The sequence below is a fragment of the Hipposideros armiger genome, unplaced genomic scaffold (assembly GCF_001890085.2).
Source record: "Hipposideros armiger isolate ML-2016 unplaced genomic scaffold, ASM189008v1 scaffold_36, whole genome shotgun sequence".
Taxonomy (NCBI): Eukaryota; Metazoa; Chordata; class Mammalia; order Chiroptera; family Hipposideridae; genus Hipposideros; species Hipposideros armiger.
Window position 1 is genome coordinate 134,610 of NW_017731386.1, and position 21,686 is coordinate 156,295.

General features: G+C 36.3%; 1 protein-coding gene across 1 annotated transcript in view; it reads right to left on the reverse strand.

The window, feature by feature from the left end:
• Positions 1-21,686, reverse strand: part of PIK3C3 (phosphatidylinositol 3-kinase catalytic subunit type 3) — a 144,965-nt gene that overhangs the window by 24,771 nt on the left and 98,508 nt on the right. The window contains exons 18-20 of the mRNA XM_019637896.1: positions 21,418-21,502; positions 16,276-16,350; positions 2,995-3,163 (exon numbers count right to left, since the gene is read on the reverse strand). Coding sequence (XP_019493441.1) covers positions 2,995-3,163; positions 16,276-16,350; positions 21,418-21,502 — 329 coding nt within the window. The remainder of the gene's footprint in view (positions 1-2,994; positions 3,164-16,275; positions 16,351-21,417; positions 21,503-21,686) is intronic.

The following is a 21,686-nucleotide window of genomic DNA, read 5'->3' on the forward strand; positions in this document are numbered from 1 at the left end:
CATTTCCTCCCAATCTTGCCATAGCAGAATCTCAGGAGTCTTACACAGGGTAACACAGGAAGGGGAATACAAGGCTCAGTTTTGAAAGGTATATTTCAGAAATGCCCAGTCCCAGAGGGATTAAATCTGATGGGGCCCAGAATGGTCCCTCCCTCCCAATGTTCCCCAGGTGATTCTAACGGGCCGGCAGGATCCATGTTAAAATGTCTGCCTTTATGCATAATATGTTTCTTTTTTAAAAGCAAATATAAATTTGTTTGGGGTTATATTTAATCCAAATTTAACCACTCATCTTTTTATTATTATAGCAAAGGAAAACAGATATATAAATATAAAATAGAATATTCTATAAGAAGCTTAACCATTCAGTTACTTTGTGGATAATTTTTCACTACCTTAACTGTATTAATCTTTTTATGTCTGTTGCCTTTAACCTGCACTTTCCATTTAAGACAGACCAAGTGTAAGTGACCCAAAACGTACAGTATATATTAGTCATTCAATATTCTACCCAGAAAAATGTATTTAAAGGTTACTAACAATCTTTGAAACCATTATAAGGTTAACTTTAAAAAAATAATGATAAAGTGGGAAAAGTAGGCAAAATCAAGTCTAGAGGAAGATGTAAGAATGGACATGATATAATTCGGACTTTTAAAAAGGGAGTGGGTTGAGTATAGCGTTCAAGGAAAATGTACTGTTTCTCTTACCCACATACACCAACCACCATGCTACCCACTGCGTGTAAAGATGGTCTACATTTTTCAGTAAAAACCTTCAATACTAAAAATAGAAAGGCATTTAACTACCACAAGTGAGGTTCTATATGTTTCACAGGTCTATGTCCTATACAATCGCTCTATCTTGCATGCAACAAATATCAAACTGGAATCCTATAAAAATAAGCTTTATCTAATAAGTGTACTACATCAAGGAGGGAAAACAATGATGTTAATGATGAAAGACAGTGCAATCAATAAATTCACTGCTGTTTGGTGAGTAGGCAAACAAACTTTTGACTATCAGGTTAATTCCTATGCCCTAAAGAGAATTTTTACTAACCGAATCATGTTCTAAAATACAGCATTAAGGGCCGGCCGAGTGGCTCAGTCGCCCAAGAGTGCGAGCTCTGAGCAACAGAGTCGCCTGTTCGATTCCTGGCCTGAGCTGAGCTGCCGACAGGTGGCAGGATGGCTCAGCTAAAAATGAAAATAAATAAATAAATAAAATACAACATTAAAAAAAATGTTAATCATAATATTAGGGTTCAGATAACTTAATTGAAGCACACTGAATTAAAAAAACAAAACAAAACAATTTTCATGAAGAATTAATATGAAATTATTTAATCTCTTTGTGATTTTTCCTAATAGTGAGGAAAGTTAACTTGGGTTCCACATTAATAAACTGCCTCTGTTTTCTCCTGCTACTGAATTGTTACTAATCCATTATCAATGACAGTTTATAAAGCACAGTGTTTTCCCTCTGCTTTCAATAAGATAGAGTACCTCTGACATTTCTTTAGTTATCATTTCACATCATCCTGTCTGCCTCCTCACTGAGATCGCCATGGTTCCATCTAGCTTTCCGTAGGCTTTGACCATTTTAAATTAAAAATCCCAGATATTAAAGTGGAACTCTCTATCCTCTGAAATTGCTTCTGCATCACCAGGCAAATCAAAAGAACACTGACTTATTATTCCTTTAGCATTTCTGGAAAGTAAAACTGAGCCACTCTGCCACCCAAAGGATAAATAGTGTGGTCGTATGTAAAATGCATGTTGGTGGTGTGTGGTAGAGACTGAGTTAACAATGAAGGCTTATTAAGTCAATGCAAAGATTAAACCTGATTAAATATAGGACAGCCATTTTCCTGCAACTAGCAGCATCGACATTGCCTGGGAACACAGCCTCACCACAGATGTGAAGCAGGAATTCTGGGGGTTCTCATGCAAATACAGGAGTATCTCATTCAATGAACATACATTGAGTGTCTGTGTTCTAACCACTATATGATATGAGTAAATAAGGTTACAGAGACAGACAAAATAGAGCCTACATACGTAGGCAACTCATTGTCTGCAGGTTATGTTTTCATCTGGAAGAACATACAGTGTCTCCTGGGCTGGGATTTTCAGCTGGACTAAGAATATTTATTCACTTTGCATAGTTAGGTTGAAATCAGAATTAGAAACAAATGATCCTGTTATTTCTGACTAATCATCAAAGCCATGTCCTGAATTTAACAAGCATGGCTTTTTTTTCCTGGCGATATATGATGTTCATTCCTAAGTAAACTAGGATGAAGGAAGCAAAGAGATAGTGGCATTGGAAGAAAAAGAGACAGAGAAAAATCAATCTTTTTTTTTTTTTAGTAGAATGACTGATGAGGTGCTAAAGAGAGACAAAATCATTGTAACCGTTTATTCTTCATTCATTCAACAAACTTCTAAATGCTCCTGCCAAACAAACAAAACTAAGGCTGATAAAGGTGCTAAGGAATAAAACTGATTGTATTGATATCACCCTAAATAAGCTAAATGCTTCACTGGTAAAGACGTGGGAATCAGCTAGGCAGAAGGAAAAGAACCCAGCTGGTGATTATGACCCCTCAAGGCTGTCCTCAGGGAGATCTGATGACAGGAAGCTACTTAACTTTTCCTCCATCCCAGCACTGCCAAAGAACACAGCATATTTTATTAAAATGATTTCAAGCCACTGGTTTTGAAGCCTCCATCTGCCTAATTTTGTGTAATGCCAGCTTCAAGTTTGGTGAGATTTAGCAATCAGACAATTAATGGGAAAACAAGAAGTTATTTTTCCTTTACTATCTCACTATCAAAACAGATATCAAATGTACATTAAAAAATATTGTTGCCTATGTCATTCAGAAAAAGAATGATGCTAAAGAATGTATACATTTGAACAACTCTATTTTTCTTGCTCTATGAAATGAATTTACCCAAATTCTCTAGGTCAAGCAAATCAGCTTACCTTCGAAGGTGGAGAAAAGCTGTGTAACACTGTTTCCGGAACTCCTGGTACTGCTCACTTTGCGTGCCCCCCATTCCTTCCACCATCTCTTTATTCAGCTTCATTGGAGGAGGAAGAGGCTTCGGATCCCGACCCAAGATATAGCCGAAGTCAATGTGGAAGAGTTTGCCTGGATATTGATCAGAAACGCAGTTGTTTCCAGAATTATCTTAAGGAACTGGGAAGGGGCTATGCCATACGATTGGTAAAGCAGTATCCCTCCATAAAGAATATTAGGTCAGGGTGAAGTCTATTAAAATTGTTTGATCCTCTAACCCCAGGCTTGGGAGTGGCCTTCGGAGCAAATTTTAGTTCGTTTCAACCCACGTTCATTCAGATGAAACTATGCTTAAAATCATCCCGCAGTGATATTAATTAAAAATTTAAATCCTACTTTTAGATGTCCACTGTCAAAGACAGCCAAAGCCTGAACAAGTATTCCTAAAATGAATCCTTCCTTTAACTTATCACTAGTCTCCACCCCAAATCCCCACAAAAAAAAAAAATCCCCCAAAGTTTACATTATTGTTAGTTTCATCTGAACCATTTCCAACTCATCGGTGTCACTCATTAAATTCAGACTGAGAAACCAAGCACAGCAGTCACTTCTGCTGAGGGCTGAATACAGCTGCTGTGCCCATGAAGACAAACCCTGGAGCAATCACCGAAACTCACAGACCAGATAGCAAGAAGGTGGTCATTCACTTCAGAGAATGACTCACCGCAGAATTCATAAAGCATCTTGTGGCTTATAGCTAGGTATAAAGTAGCCATACATTTTAACACAAAAAGCAACCCTACGCATCCTACAATGTAAGATCCACGCAGGCAGGGTCCTTATTCCTGTTGGTGTGTAGCTGGATCCCCAGGCTCAGGATAGTTTCTGGCACATAGTAGGCACTCGTTGTTGAATGAGGGAATGGATTCATTTAAAAAGCCAACCTGCCCACTCTTGTTTACCTTGTAATGCATTATGACCTGTTTCATCTGGAAACCAATCCTCAATCATGGATTTGGGAAGCTCACATTTTCTCCTTTCCCTTCAATGGCACCAGCCAAAAACTTTTCTCCCTGAGCTGCACGTATTGGTTTTTTGCACACTTTTGGTATCTTGCAAAATATTTGTATATATTGAATCTACCCATTCAGACATTACCTATACCCCCTTCTGTCTACCTCTTTCTCTGAGCATTGTTGTTCTTCTCTGTGAACTTTTATATTCCATCATTAGGTCACCGTGGGGAATATAAAACAATGATGGGCACAGAACTGTCTGGTTGTGGCAATGAAGTCCCAGGTCAAAGGTCAACAGTGCTGCACTGGCAGGCACACTGAGTCAGTAGTACAATGTCCTTTAGTACAACTGACACCTCATGTCTCACTTGATGAAGCATGCGACCCTGAGCAGGTGGTTTAGTCTTCCTAAACCTCATTTTCTAAACTGCACAATAGGTTAATACTGGTGATTACCTCATATGGCAGAATGAAAAGAGAGATAACATATCTGATATTTAACATGGTACCTGGTACGCAGTAAACACACTAAATGTCAGCTGTCATTATCCCCAAATAAGTTACATATAAGTGTGTCAAGCAAAATAACTAGAAAATCTCATTTAAGTCACAAATGGTTACAGCTATAGCCTTGCCCCATTTTAGAAGTTATTTCTCTAATTCAGAGAAAAAAATTTTAGTCTGAATACAAAACTAAAATCAAGCTATTTAATATCTACTGACCATGTCTATTAAATGTCGTTGCAAATGTTCATCTTAAAAACTTCAAACTTTACTTTTTAAAAAAATGTTTTAAATACGGAACTTCAAAATCAATATTAATAACTACAATTTTAAAGATGTTTCAAATATACTGAATTTATATTTATATGTCCCTTATGCCTGAGACACAACTGCCTGTAATTAGTAAAATTAAATGTTAAAGGTATAAGCAATCTTATATCTTGCAATGCTTTCATGCATCTTTCTTACAAACTAAATAATACATTAAGTTGGAAATCTTATATAACTTAGAAAGTGAGAAAGAACTCAAAATCTACCTAGGGCTGATTAAAAAAACAAAAAAAAGTCTGAATTTTAGGCAGTGATGAAATGAAAGTAAAATTCAAGATAGATACTGGGACTATGTTCACACAACAGTAAAGAAAATTAGATTGCAAATTAGCTGGAGTTGACAGAAGTTGTATTACATTGGGGACACGGTGTTCACACATAAAGAGAAACAGCAGCTTCCATATGAATGCTCACAGAACAAGAATTCAAAGGCTGAACCACTGCCATCACCTGGCTGCAGAAAAAGCAGCCATCGTCAATGGAACTACTGCGCTGAAAACCAGATGTATCCAAATCATGTCCTTTTTCTTTAAGCTTATACAGGCTTAAAATGTTCTATTCAAAATAGAGAACAGGTGAAAGTTTTATTAAGAATTTTTAAGAAAATGGATCTATCTATTATGACAAATGGGGACACAAGATGAGAAATTATAATTAGATATCGACAGCAAGGAGCCTACAGAGAATTGGAAAATGGTTTTGTTCCCCAACTCCCCCCTCACCGCCCCCAATAGCAAACGCACTAACAGCTTAGCTAAATGGTTCCTCCAGCTCACACTAGAGCTACCTAGATCAGCATGTATTTCGTAAGCATTTCTTAATGAAGCTCCTACCTCTCCTATTTAGCTGAGCGTATATTAAAATCATTTGTTCATTATCTTTCTCCCTCATGCTATACTATTAATGAACAACAAAGTCTTATAATGAAGACTCTTGTTTTATTTATTTTTGTTACAGTCCTGAAACCCAGGATAATACCTATCAGACAGGAGGACTCAATATGGCTAGTTTGCATTTATATTAACCAATGACATCTTAATTTCATGTTTACAGCCTAGATAACTTTTAATAACACTGAAAAACCTGAACGTTCTCATGAGAAGTTGTTTTGTTTTAAAGTTTTTTGTCTTCATTTCCATGAAGATCTATAATAAAAATAACGGAGGCTGAGTCTGGATCATCTGGATGCTGCTTTACTCCTTGGTAGTGTCCTGTGATTTCAGCTCTTTTGACTGGGTTGGTGTCAAACAACAAGGCTACTTTGTTTCAGGCTAATACTAACAGAAGCAGAATGAATTTCACCTTGATATTACATGACAGCATCCCGAACAATGGGGGTTATGAAGCAGTTCAAGTAGAGAAAAGTGGTGTAAGAATATTCATGTGGGATATGATATTAACAGCACTCTGAACTCAAATTCACTCTGCAAGTGACAATTTAATTTCAGTATTACTTCTGTCATACTGCTGTTGTTAGATTAAATTTTGCAAGTTTGTAACATGACTTAATTTATAAATCCGTTTTTATTTTACAGTTATGTAAGAGTAGATGTACAAAAAGTTAATAATCAGGTTTTATGTTTGCAAACATTTAAGATTGCAAAATGCAGTATTCCAACACAGGGGGATTCATTTCTATTTAAAACAGTGCTGTGTATTACTCAGGATTGAAAAACACCTTTTCAGAATCCCCAAATAGTCTTCAGGGGTCTCTAAACACAATGAAGTCAATTTTGGGGGAAATCCACAGAGTTCACCAAATTCCCAAGTGAAGTCCATGATTCCAAAAAGATGAGAAACTAGTTTTAGAATAAGGGATTTGATAATTGTCATACTCACTGGGAAAGCATCATCTCCTAATTGCTTTAAGTTTAAAGGAATATGCAATCATTAAATTTGGTGAAAAGTCCACTATCAACTTTTGTTAAGGGTTTCATTGCCTTCAGCTAAATATGTATCCCTTGTTCACCTAGTTAAGCGCTTCATTTTGTGCTTTATTCTCATTCTGGAGTTCCCATTTATTTTCTACTTTGTTCGACAAACACCACTGAACCCTTCCAGAGGCAAAGAGATGAGGAGAATACCTTATTATAGGTACAGATAAACTTTCCTTGGTTTTATTTAACTATTTAAATAATGTCGTTTTGCTACCAATATAACTCCTAATGATACTCGCACTTGAGCAGATAACCTATCTGACCAATCTTTAATTCAAAACTGCCACCCTTAAAAAGCCAAGTTCTCCCAGTATCAAATGATAACCATCGCACATGCTTTAGTTAATGGGCTCCATGCTTTTAATAGGAAACCCAGCCCCACTTTTCTTCATTTCATTACAGGCATTACTGGAATTCCAATGTCAGTCATGCATCACTGCTTACAAATGAAGAGTATATTTCTGTCCCTCTTATAGGAAAACTCTCAAAGAATAGGATTACAGCTTATAAGGTATAAAAGATGCAGTATCTAACAATGACATCAATACTATGTTTTGCAAGTTCGAAGAGTCATGTATTTTAAAAAGAGGCTTAATGTTTTTTTAAAAATTGTCCTCTTACAAACCAAAGGGAATGGCTCTTTTAAAGTTAATATCTATAGACGAAACTTGTCAGGACTTTTAAAATGCACTTCATGAAATTAAAAAGAAATGTTTAATTAAGTAATTCAGGAAGTGTGGTCTTATTCAAATCTATTACCTTAAATAGTAGAGATAAAAAGTACATAAAACAAACTGAATGTTGACTGTAATTACCTCCTTATGTCCCTGACTTGTAATATAAAGGGAATAAGTGGAGTTACTTTAATTTTCCTGTTATTTGCATAAGTGACATGAACTTATTTCTAAATTAGTTCAAGACATTTGTAGCTCTTGGATTAAAAAAAAAACAGATACTGCTGAAATTAATAGTATTTCATAGTAGAGTTTTTTTTCCCATTTTGTTTGTCTAATAATTAAATGTGACCATCTTGAAATTGTAATTATTCCATTTTTCACACTTTTGCTTACTCCACTTCTATTTGACTTTTTTCTTGTTCTCTATACTCCAACACTACTTTTTTTGAAAATCCCACAAAATTCCCAAATTCAAAAATCTTCCTGCCACTCTACTTCAAAGTACATTTCCCATTCTCTCCGTGATTCTGTATACAACCTGACATGTTACAAATTTTCCAAAAATGCCTTCATATCTCATGTGAATATTATTCTTTCCTGTAGCCCTGCCATAAAATCTAGAAACAAAGAAGGTGGCGGACACCTATTTATTGATACGATGGAACCTATATTTTTAGAATTAAAAATGTTCCCAGTATCTACACTCCCAATGCCCCAATACTTATTAAACCCTAATGATCTATTTGGTTACAGGTATCTCTCAATTACAGTTAAAAGCATAGAAATAATGAAACGTTTTTCAAGTTTTTGAGTAATATAGAACAATAAGCCATACGTAAGTATAGATTAGTATAGACTTCCATTATCTGCTACATGTTTCATATAATTTATTATTTCACATTCAACTATTAAAATGGCTTCTTATGAACAGGGATAAAAATATGCTAGCTGATAAAAAGAGGACAAGCCATGTCTACTTAGACAGTGAATATACAGTCTATTTCCATTAAAAAAAAACACAAATTTTTAAATGTTATATGTTTTTTCTATAGTCATTAACACCAATGAAGTTGTCCCCCTGAAATACTCTTTTCTTCTAGAGAGCTGTTTAATATCTAAAGCAGAACAGTAACCCCTTGAAGGTGAAAAACAATGACCTTCAATGAGCAATTCTAAAACATTTTGGTCTCGGGACCTTTTAAAAATATTAATTTAAAAATAGTAAGTGATTAACATTTTAACATAACTTGTTTTTTGTGAATAATAACTGTTTTCTAAAACAAAAAAAATATTTAGTGGGAAGAGTGACATTGTCTTACATTTTTGCCAATCTCTTTTTAATGTCTGGCTTAATAGAAGGCAGCTGTATTCTACTATTTGCTTCTTTTATCAATCTATTATGATATGTAATGTTGATTGAAGTAAAAGAAGAGGATCGAGCCTCCAAATAGATACGGATTTTTAAAAAGGGAAAAGAATTCTAATAACTTTTTCAGATAATTATGGATAGTTTCTTTGCTACTAAAACACATTTTCAGGTCCTACCATACCTACTGAATCAGAAACTCTGAACCTGGAGCCCATCAATCTATTTTAACTTACTCCCCAGGTGATGCTGACACAAGCCAAAACTTAAGCATCTGATCGACTTGATACTAATACAACTCTCAGCTTCACTTAGGTCAGCAGTTCTTAGCCTGTCACAGCGGTCGCCTAAGACCATCGGAAAACACATATTTTCGATGGTTTTAGGAACCGAGACACCGCTCCTCTATCCGTCTCCAGGCCCATACACAGATACGCCCACATACGAGTACCCGGCGACCCCTGTGAAAGGGGCGTTAGACCCCCAAAGGGGTCGTGACCCACAGGTTGAGAACCGCTGACTTAGGTTATTGTGGAGGGAACAGTGGCAAGGTGAATCACCTAAATTAACTGAAACATACTCAGGACTAAGGGTTACAGTAACCCTGTGTTGTATACCACATTACCTTAAACGTTGATGCATTTTTTGTTCAAGGAGTCATTATGAAAATGTATTAACTGTAATAATCTGGTATACATTGTAATAATGCCAGTTTAGGGTTGAACTTTGAGTGCTTTAAAGTACATTAACATTTAACTTTCCCCAAAATTATTCACTGGAAAGCAAAACAGTGTCAACCTACATTAAGGAATGCATCACCTGATAAGAAAGCTTACACAAAAAATGTAATATGTGAATTTCCAGTTTTCCTTCAATGACTGATGAAGGCTTTGCCACAAAAAAGGGGGTCCAAAAGGAGGCAGAATGACCTCCCTCCACAATCTGAGCTCAAATTAACCTAACCAGCCTATATATTAGCTGCCAAGACATTGCTCATTTCAGCTTCTGGGCCTTTTACTAGAAAGTGTATTTTTCTCCATTTGCAACACCTTCTTCATGACCCAGCCTAAGTTACTTTCTCCATGAAATAATTTCTAGCTCCTTAGGCACACAGAACATATAATAGCAGCTAATCATTTTTTGTTACTTCTTTTTGTAAAAGTTTATTTTTTTATACAGATTCATGTGTACAAAACAACATAATCATTAGACATTTACACCCCTCACAAAGTGACAAACCGCCCCTCCCCAGGTACTGCCCCTCTGACACCATGTGTAGCTGTTAAAACACCACTGACTCTATACCCTATGCTGTACTTCACATCCTGTGACTATGTATATATTAAATTATAGTTGACATTCGATATTATTCAACTTCAGCTTCAGGTGTACAGGGCAGTGGTCAGGCATCTACAGAATCTATAAAGTGATCCTCCGATCGTAATTAAAATGCCAAACATTAAAAACACACAGAGAATCTTAAAAACACCAAGAGAAAAGCAGTCGGTTACCTACAGGGGAGCAGCTGAAAGACTTTCAGCTGATCTCTCAACAGAAACTTTACAAGCCAGAAAGAATTGGCAGGAAATATTCAAAGTGATGAAAAGCAAGGACCTGCAACCAAGATTATACTGACCAACAAGGCTATCATTTAGAACCAAAGGACAGAAAAAGAGCTTCCCAGATGAGAAAAAGCTAAAGGAGTTCATTATCACCAAACCAATATTACAAGGAATCTTAGAGGGACTTCCTTAAGACATACTTTTTTAAAAAGCTCACTTACAGCAACCATTAACATTTTCTTTATGATAAGGTTTCAGTAAACATGAGAAGACTGACTTCTTAATAGTGAATATTCAAGAAACTTTCAAAAGATCAGATTTTAAATAACGTCTAAAACAAAAACCATTCACAGGAAGAAAAGTCCTTCTCATTATTCAAACATCTAAAGTAATGATCAATAGACGAAAAAAGTATTTATGGATAAAAAGAGAAGGTCTTATGTTTTTGGCTCTTTTTTTGCATACATCAACTGAGAAAAACCAGTCAAACCGGTAAATAACAGTATGCCCATAGTCTATAATAATAAAAGAGACAGGAAACAGATTTTCCATGAAATCCTAAGACTGGATAAAAATTACATTAAAAAAATAAATCTAGTTTATTTATTCACTCTAAAAGCATTTATTGGGTGCTTACTAAATACATAAAACTTTTTATATCCTTTTTTCTCATATCCCAAAGAATAAACAAGCACATTAAGAAAATAAGTATGTAGTTTTAGATTTTTACAGTATATTTAATTTACCAAATAGCTGAGGAGGGGCCATTTGAATAGTAACTAAGTTCCTTTATGTGAAAAGATTTTGAACACCATAAACAACTGAAAAATAAAACAAATATCGTATGTTTCTAAAATATCAATATTTACCTTAAAACACAGAAAAGATAACATTAACGATCAAATGGACTGCTTCTTTTTTTATAGAACTTCCTATACTAAAATAAAGAGCCATTCAAAAGAGAATTTAGAAGGCAGTAACTTAAAAAAGTTTGGATTTTAGGGCGGGAAAAGGAATTTTTGAAATCAATTAATGATTTTCTTATCTCTAAAAGAAAGATTCCAAATATCACCCACATAAGTCAAAAATGGAAAGCATTCTTATTTCCTGATGGTAAAACAAATGAACAAAACCATAACAGCTAGCTAGCCCTTAAGAATTATTTACTATGAGCTCAGTACTACAGAATCACAGAAAATTCTATTCTATTATGTATCTAATTCAACCCTCACACCAGCAGGAGAGATATTCTATTATTATTCACATATTCAGAACACATTGAGTCATCGATATATTAGATAACTTACCCAAAGGCACCCAAAGGTGGATGGGCAATTTAAACCCAAAGAATTTGACTTTAGAGCCTGACATAGTAACTTATGTGAGATGTTCCTAAGAATTGAAAAAGGAAGTGAATCAATTTCACATTAAAGAATGATAAAGGTGGGCCGGCCGAGTGGCGGGATGGTTAAGAACTAGCTTGGGATGCCAGAGGGCCCCGGTTCGGATCCCACATATGAGGGCCAGTGACACTGCCCTCCACAGCTAAGATGCTGAACAACAGCTCAAACTGGAGCTGGGCTGCCATGAGTCGCCGGCGACGGCGTGGGCTGCAGTCCCTGTGGCAGTGGATTGCTATGGGCTACCGTGTGTGGCCAGCAGCCAGCGTGAGCGGCCAGCAGCCGCAGTGAGCGGCCGTCCAGAAGCCGGCGACTGATCTGCCTCGCCAGAGAAGAGCGCAATGATGGTGCCAACTTGGGCCAGTGAAGCAACATCCTCCACAACTAGATTGAAGAACAAAATGACAGCAACTTGTCTGTTCCCCTTTCCCCAATTCCCCAGCACTGTTCCCATCCCCCCAATTCCCCAATAAAAATCTTTAAAAAAAAAAAAAAAGAATGATAAAGGTTACAATAGGAAGTATTAAATTTTTTTCCAATTAGGATAACAATAAGAATGACTATTTTTCTTTACTTTGAGCTTTCACAGAAGGCTCAAAGAGTACTACGCTAAAGAGCCGCGACAAAAAGGCCACCACTCCTCTCACTGTACAAATGAGTAATTCAGATTAGAAGGGCCAGCCTCAGGACCTACAACTAACTTTCTAGGGACTACAGGTACTTAGCTCCTTGTTTTCATTTGTGAACGTTTTTTAGTTATTTACGTATTAATTTTATACGTTACTTCTATTATAAAGTCTGTATACCATAAACAATGAACAAGTCTTTCAGTTATACCGGTCCTCCTCCACCCCTCAGATTCTCAAAAATAAAAAAACAAAATGAACTTTTCTCCAGAGTTGGGATAAACCCAAATCATGTTTCATTTGAGTCTTGCCACAAATGATTATCCTGAATTAATTTAAAGCTTCCTCAAAAGACATCAGAAAAAAGTCAATTGTTTCAATTCCATTCACAACTTAAATTTTATGATTTCTTGCTTAAATAATGCTATATTAATGCATTAATAAGTGAAATACCGTTCATTCCAAATTTGCTTCAAGAAAACAATGTTATAATTGACCACATGAAAATACACTGAAAGAATTTAGTGTTATATTTATGGTGGGTACAGAGCACCCTCTGCTGTACAAAATGAAGAAACGTCAACCAAGCTAAAAGTATCCAAAATCAAATAAAGTACAGGCAAAACAATGTCTTGGAAATCTGTAATTGAGACCTATGTTTAACTTTTTTGCACACTACCATTGTATAGATTTTGAAATTGTCAAGATGCAGTGAAGCATTTTCTTCCACACGCGCCTAAGGTTCTCAGTCTGACCCTTTTCTGTCTCATCTATCTTTACAGGGTGAAACAATATATTGGGGAGAAGTCTCCAAAAGACCCCAGTGAAATAAAGTCTCTCTCAGTGTCTCTTCTCTTGGTTCCACCTCTCATGCCAGAGAACTGGACACAGATGAATCGGTGGAACTCTACAATTCCAAACCACTTTTATCCGAAGCAGAGGCATAAACTTTAAACCTACCCAAATTGGCAAATAAGAACAGAAGACAAAAGATGTTAGATTTTGAAGAATGGAAATGTTACTTTTCGTTAAAAAAATAAAATAAAAAAATGCTCCATTAACACTGAGAGACTGCACAGCTACATAAGAGAACCTAAAGTGCTGAATCGTCAATGTTACCGTCTTTATTGAAGGTACAATGGACCCAAAATATACAATGGGAGATGCTTCATGGTATTCAAGCACTGCACTGATATGTATAATATTTCTGCAATGAACCACATTCAAAATTCACTTTGAATATATAACAGTTGTCTAAAAGTCTATTTACCACATATACGTAATTAATGTAACTGGAAACTGCTTTGAAATATATGGACTGTTAGAGATAACTAAAGACACAAAATATTTCTAAATAAATCATTATAAATTTTTAAAAGTTGAAGAATGCATAATTCCACTTGACACAATCAGACTTTCCTTATATAATCTAATTTCATTCAAATTAAACCTGAACGTTAAAAACATTTATCCTAGTGAGGAAGATTTACAATGCTAACTATATGATACACCTGGATGGGCCATTACAAATTAGTTAAGAAAAAATAACGCAAAGAAATGCCTTGTAAAAGAGAATGGGCCTCTTAGCTAGCATATTTTAAGGTACGTTTCGTTTTTAAAGACAAATTTGGTGCACCCTCTAGTGGAAAACTATTAAGAAGAAACTTAAAGCTTCTGTTTCTGAAATTTTATAATTAAATTTCCATAAAACAAGCTAACTGTGATCCGGGCCACAAAAGTAGATTAAATAGACTCCTCTTTCCAAATCTTCCTCTTAAAATATCTTCATCAACACACACACACACACACACACACACACACACACAGCAGTTCTAAGTCCAACAGAAAAAGTTCTATTTGATCAATTTCCAAAAGAAAATACAAGTAAGATCTGTGAATGTAACATCAGAGATGTATGCAACTCTATACATTCAAGATTGCATTGTGGTTATAAAATGATTAAATCATAGAAACAAATGGAATCACTTTGGTATCTTGATACACGTGGTTAGAAGATTCAACCAAAAAGAAAGCTAAGGAAATAACACAGGAAAACTTCTTTGAAATTACAATTCTCTCCAAACACACTGTAACATTTGATAAATATCTTTTGCTAAACTAGCGAGTTAGGTAAGAGCCTCCAGGACAATCTGATTACGTTCCTTGTCTTGGTCATGAAAGGTATTGCCTGGCCTTGACACAGACATGGTTCCCACATGCAAAGTGAAGTACAGATGATTTTTTACATTAGCAACTTAAAATTGAATCGATGAAATTCCAGAGTGTGTGAATAAACAGGGTTATTCTATTAATCATTAGACTACACACTATGTATTATGTTAAATTCTTAGTATCACAATTTAGAAAAATACGAACAAAAACAGAAAATGTCCTGTCCTTACCTGAGAGACCATTTAATTAAGTAATTTAAAATCTATTTTCTGAGAAAGGCTGAAAAAACTTGAGCTACAGAGAAGAACAGATGTATGGATTCACTCACTAATGAGACACTGATTTATCAAGCACTGTGGCTAGGTGTAGTTCAAGGCTCTGGAGGCTTGGTGGAAGCAGGATGAACAAGGTCCCTGCTCTCATGGAGCCTGCATCCTGAATGGGGGAAGACGATGGGAAATCCACAAGCTCCACTTCTGTCTGTTCTGTTCACTTTAGTATTCCCAGCACCTACAATAATACCTGGCACATAGTAGGTGCTCAATAAACATTCATTGAATTATATAAAGGCAGTAACTTCAGCTAGTGATGAGTTGTATAAAGAAAACAAAAGAGAGAGTAATGGGGCAGGGTCGGGTGGGCAGGCACGTTATTTCAGCTCAGAGAATGAGAAGAGGCTTCTCTAAGGAAATGCCATTAGAACTTAGACTTAATTACCAAAGTGAGGCTTGCAAAGATCTGAAAGAAGAGCTTCCCAGGAAGAGGAAACAAGGGCAAGAGTGGTTTGAGATTTAATCACTCAGACTGGTTTTAAGTGTGGACAAACCACGGCTGCCATTGTGAAGAGTTGGATTTTATTCAAAGAGTTTGGGCAAAAGATGGTGGTGGTTTCAAAAGGGGTCAATGCAGTAGAAAGGAAGAGGGTGTGTAAGTTCTTGATCTATTTGGGAGATGAGGCGTAGACAGGATTTGTTGGTAAGTTCAATATTGTGATATGAGGCAAAGGGTGTTGAGAATACTCCTAACTTCGGTGCTTCAACAATTGGATCAATAAAGCTACTTACTGAGATGGGACGCGGTGAGGAGCAGATTTTAGGCAAGTTAGTGGAGGAAGGGAACAAGTTTTACAACTAGCCATATAATTAGTTTAAGTGAGCGAATGCATATTTCAGTTTGAAGCGATTCAAACAGATTGAGGTAGAGAGCTATAAAATTGGCAGTTGTCTCCAGAGATGATGTTTAAAGCCACAGGGCCAAAGAGTTATCGGGGAAAAAGGGGAGGAGAATGATTATTCCATGGAAAAGTAAAGAATTAAAGATAGAGGTAAAAGTGAGTTAAGTCTGATAAGAGTTTACTAAGAAAAAGGACACTCTAGCATTCTAACTAGAGCTGTACAGTAAGAGATTGGACTTTCCACCAAAGACGGCATTTTAAGAAGCAAGGGTTAGACGACCACCTGGAGGATTACTCCTAACGTGATTCTTACAAGGAGTGGGAGTTTCCCCTAGATGTCCTTCAAAGGTACCATTTAAAGAGACTTTTAAGACTATGCTTTATCTTCACTTATGAAAATTATTTTGTTACTCATAGATTCCAAGGTAAAAATTAATGGCATATAAAATGTGTTATCTACTAGTAGCCATTATATGTTACCTGTTTTTGTCAGCAAAAGGTTATCCAGGTGCCTGTCTCCAACTCCAAGTATATATGTGATCACACAATATCCAGCTGCAATAAAAGTTCAAAAATTGTGAAAAACACTAGCAAATCAGGTTATGCATAACACTAAATATAAAAGCAGTTTGTGCTACTTTCATTTCAATTTGCTTACTATTTTTTATTTCTCATCTAAATTCTGAAATTAAAGTTGTAATCTTCTTTGACTCTATGAAGAGTTTATCACTTGAAACTCTAAAGAAATTATTTGCAACAGAAAAACATATCGTGCAGAATTTTGTCAAATTATAAAAGTCACTTGTATCAAAAGTTAAATTAGGTTTCAGGAACCTTTATTATAACACAGTCTACCACTCTCATTTCAAATTGGACACAAGTTGATGATGACAGTGAAAAAGAAGTGTCTACAGAAGTACACATACTGATGTCAATCAGCCCACAACTGTGTTGTCCACAAGATAACAAAAGTAACTGCAGGGTTAAAAAAAAATAATAGAGAAACAATCTTGAAGTGCAAGCAGATAGAAAAAAAACAAACAAATGAATTCACTTGAGTGGTAAAGGTATTTATGAAGTTCACACCATAATCGAAAGTATTAAGAAAAATTATATATGGCCAGGGCTAGGGGCAGGTCATTGGCTTCAGCTTGATTCTTTTATCTTTCTCTTCTAAAAAGTCTGGAAACTTTGCACGTGTTCAAAATGATGAAACAAAATTTGAAGCTGTTTTTTTCTTCCCTACTTCTCCCATTAGTAACCTGACAACAAATACAACTTGCAAACATACATGCGACTACACCAGTTTTTACAAAACATGTTTATTTCAGACAATATGTAGAAAAAAGATTGGACCACCTGTTAATGACCAAATTAATCCTGTCCAAATTCAATAAACTATTAAAGTCCGTTGGACTCAGGTTCTGAAGGCCACTCCAGAAGTCCAAAGTGATTTAAGCAACGATAGAATCATTGGAGTAATTTTTAGTTATTAAGTAATAAACACAGTTACAATTTATTGAAGGCTAGGCTCTTAGTGAGGTACGTTACTTTCATTATCTCTAACCCCTTTAAGTATTACAGCCTACGTAAAAGACTACATATCCCAGATTCACTTGCATGGATCCGCAACATAATGTTCTGGTAATTAACCAGTGAGCAAAGTTTTCAAATTTTAGTCAGTATTTATAGGCTGTGTACGTGTATATATAATTTAAATAGATAAATAATAAACATCCCTTTATTAAATAGCTTTATGATATAAAAATGTTTACAGTAACTATCTGAAAGTCAAGTAAAAAAATAGGAGATAACTGTTGGAGGGCATGCAAAATATTTCATTTAATAAAGTACTCAAAGCACTCAAAGCTAGGTGTTGTGAATTAAAGATGGCCACACATTTTCAAAAACTCTTTTCATTCAAGGTGGGAACTAGACTCCTTTCCCCATGAATCCAGGCAGGCTCTGTGACTGCTTTGACCAACAGAGTATGACAGAAATGACCAAGCACCAGGTTGCCAGTCCAGGCCTTCAGAGCCAACAGTTTTCCCCTCTTGTCTCCTAGAGTACTTCCTCTTGGAACCCAGCTCTGAGAAGCTGCAGCCTCAGAAAGGCCATGCATAGGTGATGTAATCGACAAGGCCAGCTGAAAAACAACATAAACTACCTGTATTGTGAGTGATCTATCCCCTAGTCAAGTCTTTAGATGATACTAATTTTTCAGATCATAGAAAACACAGACTTGAGATCTGAAAAAATAGGAAAGAAAAAAGTATGTGTGTGTATGGGAGGGGGTGGGGGAAAAAGAAGAGAAAGAAGGAAGGAAAGCAGGAAGGGAGGGAGAAAAAGGAGGGAAAAATACAGAGGAAGAGCAAGAGGGTGTAGGAGAAGGGAGACATTTTCTCTGGACTTTTTCAATGTTTTTTAGTCTTTACACTGTATGCGAACATTTTTATGAGAAACAAAATGACATGTAACACATGTTATGTTTCGTCAGTGAAAATGAGAAATTAACAACATAAAGGATTCTAACAGACATACGCATTTTATTTTAGTGTTTGCAAATTTCCTAGGAATACATTTATACCTCTCAGCCAAAAATGTATCATCAAGTGTAAATTTGGGAATAAATTATGGGGTTCAAAATAATCTGGAATACTACTTCACAGGAGCACCGTGAAAAAATTGAAAATGTCTTTGGCTCCTTTGTCAAAAACATTTTTAAAAAACACACAATGAAGAAAAGAAAGCCTCTTCAATAAATGGTGCTGGGAGAATTGGAAAGCCATGTGCAAAAGAATAAAACTAGACTGCTTTCTGTCACCATGTACCAAAATTAACTCAAAACATATCAATGACCTAAACATAAGACCTGAAACAAATAAACTGCATAAAACAAAACATAGGTATGAAACTTATGGATGTTGGGTTCAAAGAGGATTTTATGAATTTGACCTCAAAGGCAAGGAAAGTAAAAGCTAAAATAAATGAATGGGGCTCTATCAAACTAAAAAGCTTCTGCACCAGAAAAAGAAACCATCGACAAAACAAAGAGTCAACCAAGTGAATGGGAGAAGATATTTGCAAACAACGCCTCCAGTACGGGGCTAATATCCAAAATATATAAGGAACTCATACAACCCAACAACAAAAAGACAAACAATCCAATTAAAAAATGGGCAGAGGACCCGAAAAGACATTTCTCCGAAGAGGACATAAGGCCAATAGACATATGAAAAGATGTTTAACATCACTAATTATCAGACAAATGTAAATAAAAACCACAATGAGATATCACCTCACACCAGTTAAAAATGGCTATCATCAACAAGACAAATAATAACAAGTGTTGGAGAGGCTGTGGAGAAAAAGGAACCCTCATACACTGTAGGTGGGAATGCAGATTGGTACAGCGTTATGGAAGGCAGTGTGGCGTTTCCTCAAAATATTAAGAACAGAATTACCGGGCTGGCCGAGCGGCGCACTGGTTAAGAGCTGGCTTAGGATGCTAGAGGGCCCCGGTTAGGATCCCACATATGAGGGCCAGTGACACTGCCCTCCACAGCTAAGATGCTGAACAACAGCTCAACCTGGAGCTGGGCTGCCAAGGGTCGCCGGTGATGGCGTAGGCTGCAGCCCCTGCTGCAGTGGGTTGCCATGGGCTACCGTATGTAGCCAGCAGCCAGGGTGAGCGGCCAGCAGCCACCATGAGCGGCAGTCCAGAAGCCGGAGACTGATCTGCCTCGCCCGGGAAGAGCGCAATGATGGTGCCAACTTGGGCCAGTGAAGCAACGTCCTCCACAACTAGACTGAAGAACAAAAGGACAGAACTTGTCTGTTCCCTTTCCCCGATCCCCAACACTGTTCCCATCCCCCAATTCCCCAATAAAAATCTTAAAAAAAAAAGAATAGTATTACCATATGACCCAGCAATCCCTCTCCTGGGTATATACCCAAAATATCTGAAAACATTTATCTGTAAGGATATATGTGCTCCAGTGTTCACTGCAGCTTTATTTATGGTGGCCAAGACATGGAAACAACCAAAGTGCCCTTTGATAGATGGGTAAATAAAGAAGACGTGGTATATATACACAACAGAATACTACTCTGCCATAAGAAAAGATGAAATAGTGTCATTTGCGACAGCATGGATGGATCTTGAGATTATTATGCTAAGAGAAAAAAGCCAGATGAAGTCGAGAACCACATGACTCCACTGACATGTGGGATATAAAACTGAAAGCAACAAAGCACAAGACAAAGAAAGAAAGAAAAGCTCATAGAGACAATATATAGTGGTTACCAGAGGGAAAAGAGGGAGGGTGGTGGTAGATGAGAGTGAAGGGATCAAATATACAGTGATGGAAGGAGAACTGACTCTGGGTGGTGAACACACAATGTGATATATAGATGATGTATTACAGAATTGTACACACGAAACCTAAGTGACTTTACTAATAATTGTCACCCCAATAAATTTTAATGAAAAAAAATTTAAATGTCATCTATAACAAAGCAATGTATAAACCATAAAATGATATGAACTTTAAATATACTTGTTATATGTCTAGAAAGCCTCTACTTGCTCTCCCAGCTTTGACTGCTGAAGTACAGGTAAAAATATGGTCATAAACAGAAATAAATATTAATATAGAACAGAAATAACATATACCACGTAAGGCTCAACTCCAGTATCAACTCCTTTATTTAGCCTACCTTGAATAGTCTAGTTAAATATATTTAAAAAAAAAAAAAAAAAAGAAAAGCAACAACAAAAAAAAACACTTAAGAGAATAAAAAATTATTCTCTAGAATATAAACTTTATGAGGACAGGCACAGGAATTAACCCCTATGGCATGCTGCTAACTACTTATTATTTTCAGGAATGGACTGTATATACTAGTCTAAAATACCTTGAGAGGCACCTTCATAACACAACACTGTTACCTTACCTCTGGAGAATTATCTAAAGCATAAATATTGCTGACTGAGATTTTTCCCGAAGTCTACTTAATTGCAATTACTCAAACACAGGGAAAATGTAGGGGAAAATTAACAGCTTCCAGGAAGAGATTACTTGTAATGATAAAATAGTTAAGTGATTGTAAAGTCACATCCATTAAAAACTGAATAGAATTTATGCCTCATTACTACCACTATATCAAAACATTAATGACTTCTTCATCAATATTTTATATCTTTTACTTCTCTTATGGAGCCATTTAAGTTTGTTATGCTCTGAATGTTTGTGTCCCCCAAAAACTACAGGTTGGAATGTTAATGCCCAATGTGATGGTCCTAGAAGGTGGGAACTCTGGAAGGTGAGAAGGTAACAAGCTCCTCCCACCATCACATGGAGATGCAAAGTCTCTGGCCCAAAGAAAACCCTCATCTGGCCATGCTGGTGCCGTGGTCTTGGACTTCCAGCCTCCAGAACTGTGAGAAATGAATTTCTGTTGTTTATAAGCCACCCAGTCTCTGGTATTTTGTTATAGCAGCCCGAAGGGACTAACACAAAATCTTAATGTCCTACACGTATATGAACATGGCAATATCAGGATAGCCCACATTCCTTTATCCTAATCTATCAATGGACAGTAATAGTTTGAAAAACTTACCACAGCTTTTGACATAAGTGTCCATGACCTCAGCACTGATCCCATATGGCCCATTCTCACTCGGTGCATATTTTCTAAAAAAGTTCTGAAAAGTTATTATTGACATGTTTACAAATTCAATACAATCCCTCAACACACTGGCATTTTGAAATTGTAAATAATGACCATGGTGCCTGATCTAAAATTTAGTCAGTGATTATAAAAGGGGGATTTTAGGAAGCATATTCCTCAGGAATCTGTCTAATGCTATGCTTACAGACTGCTAAGAC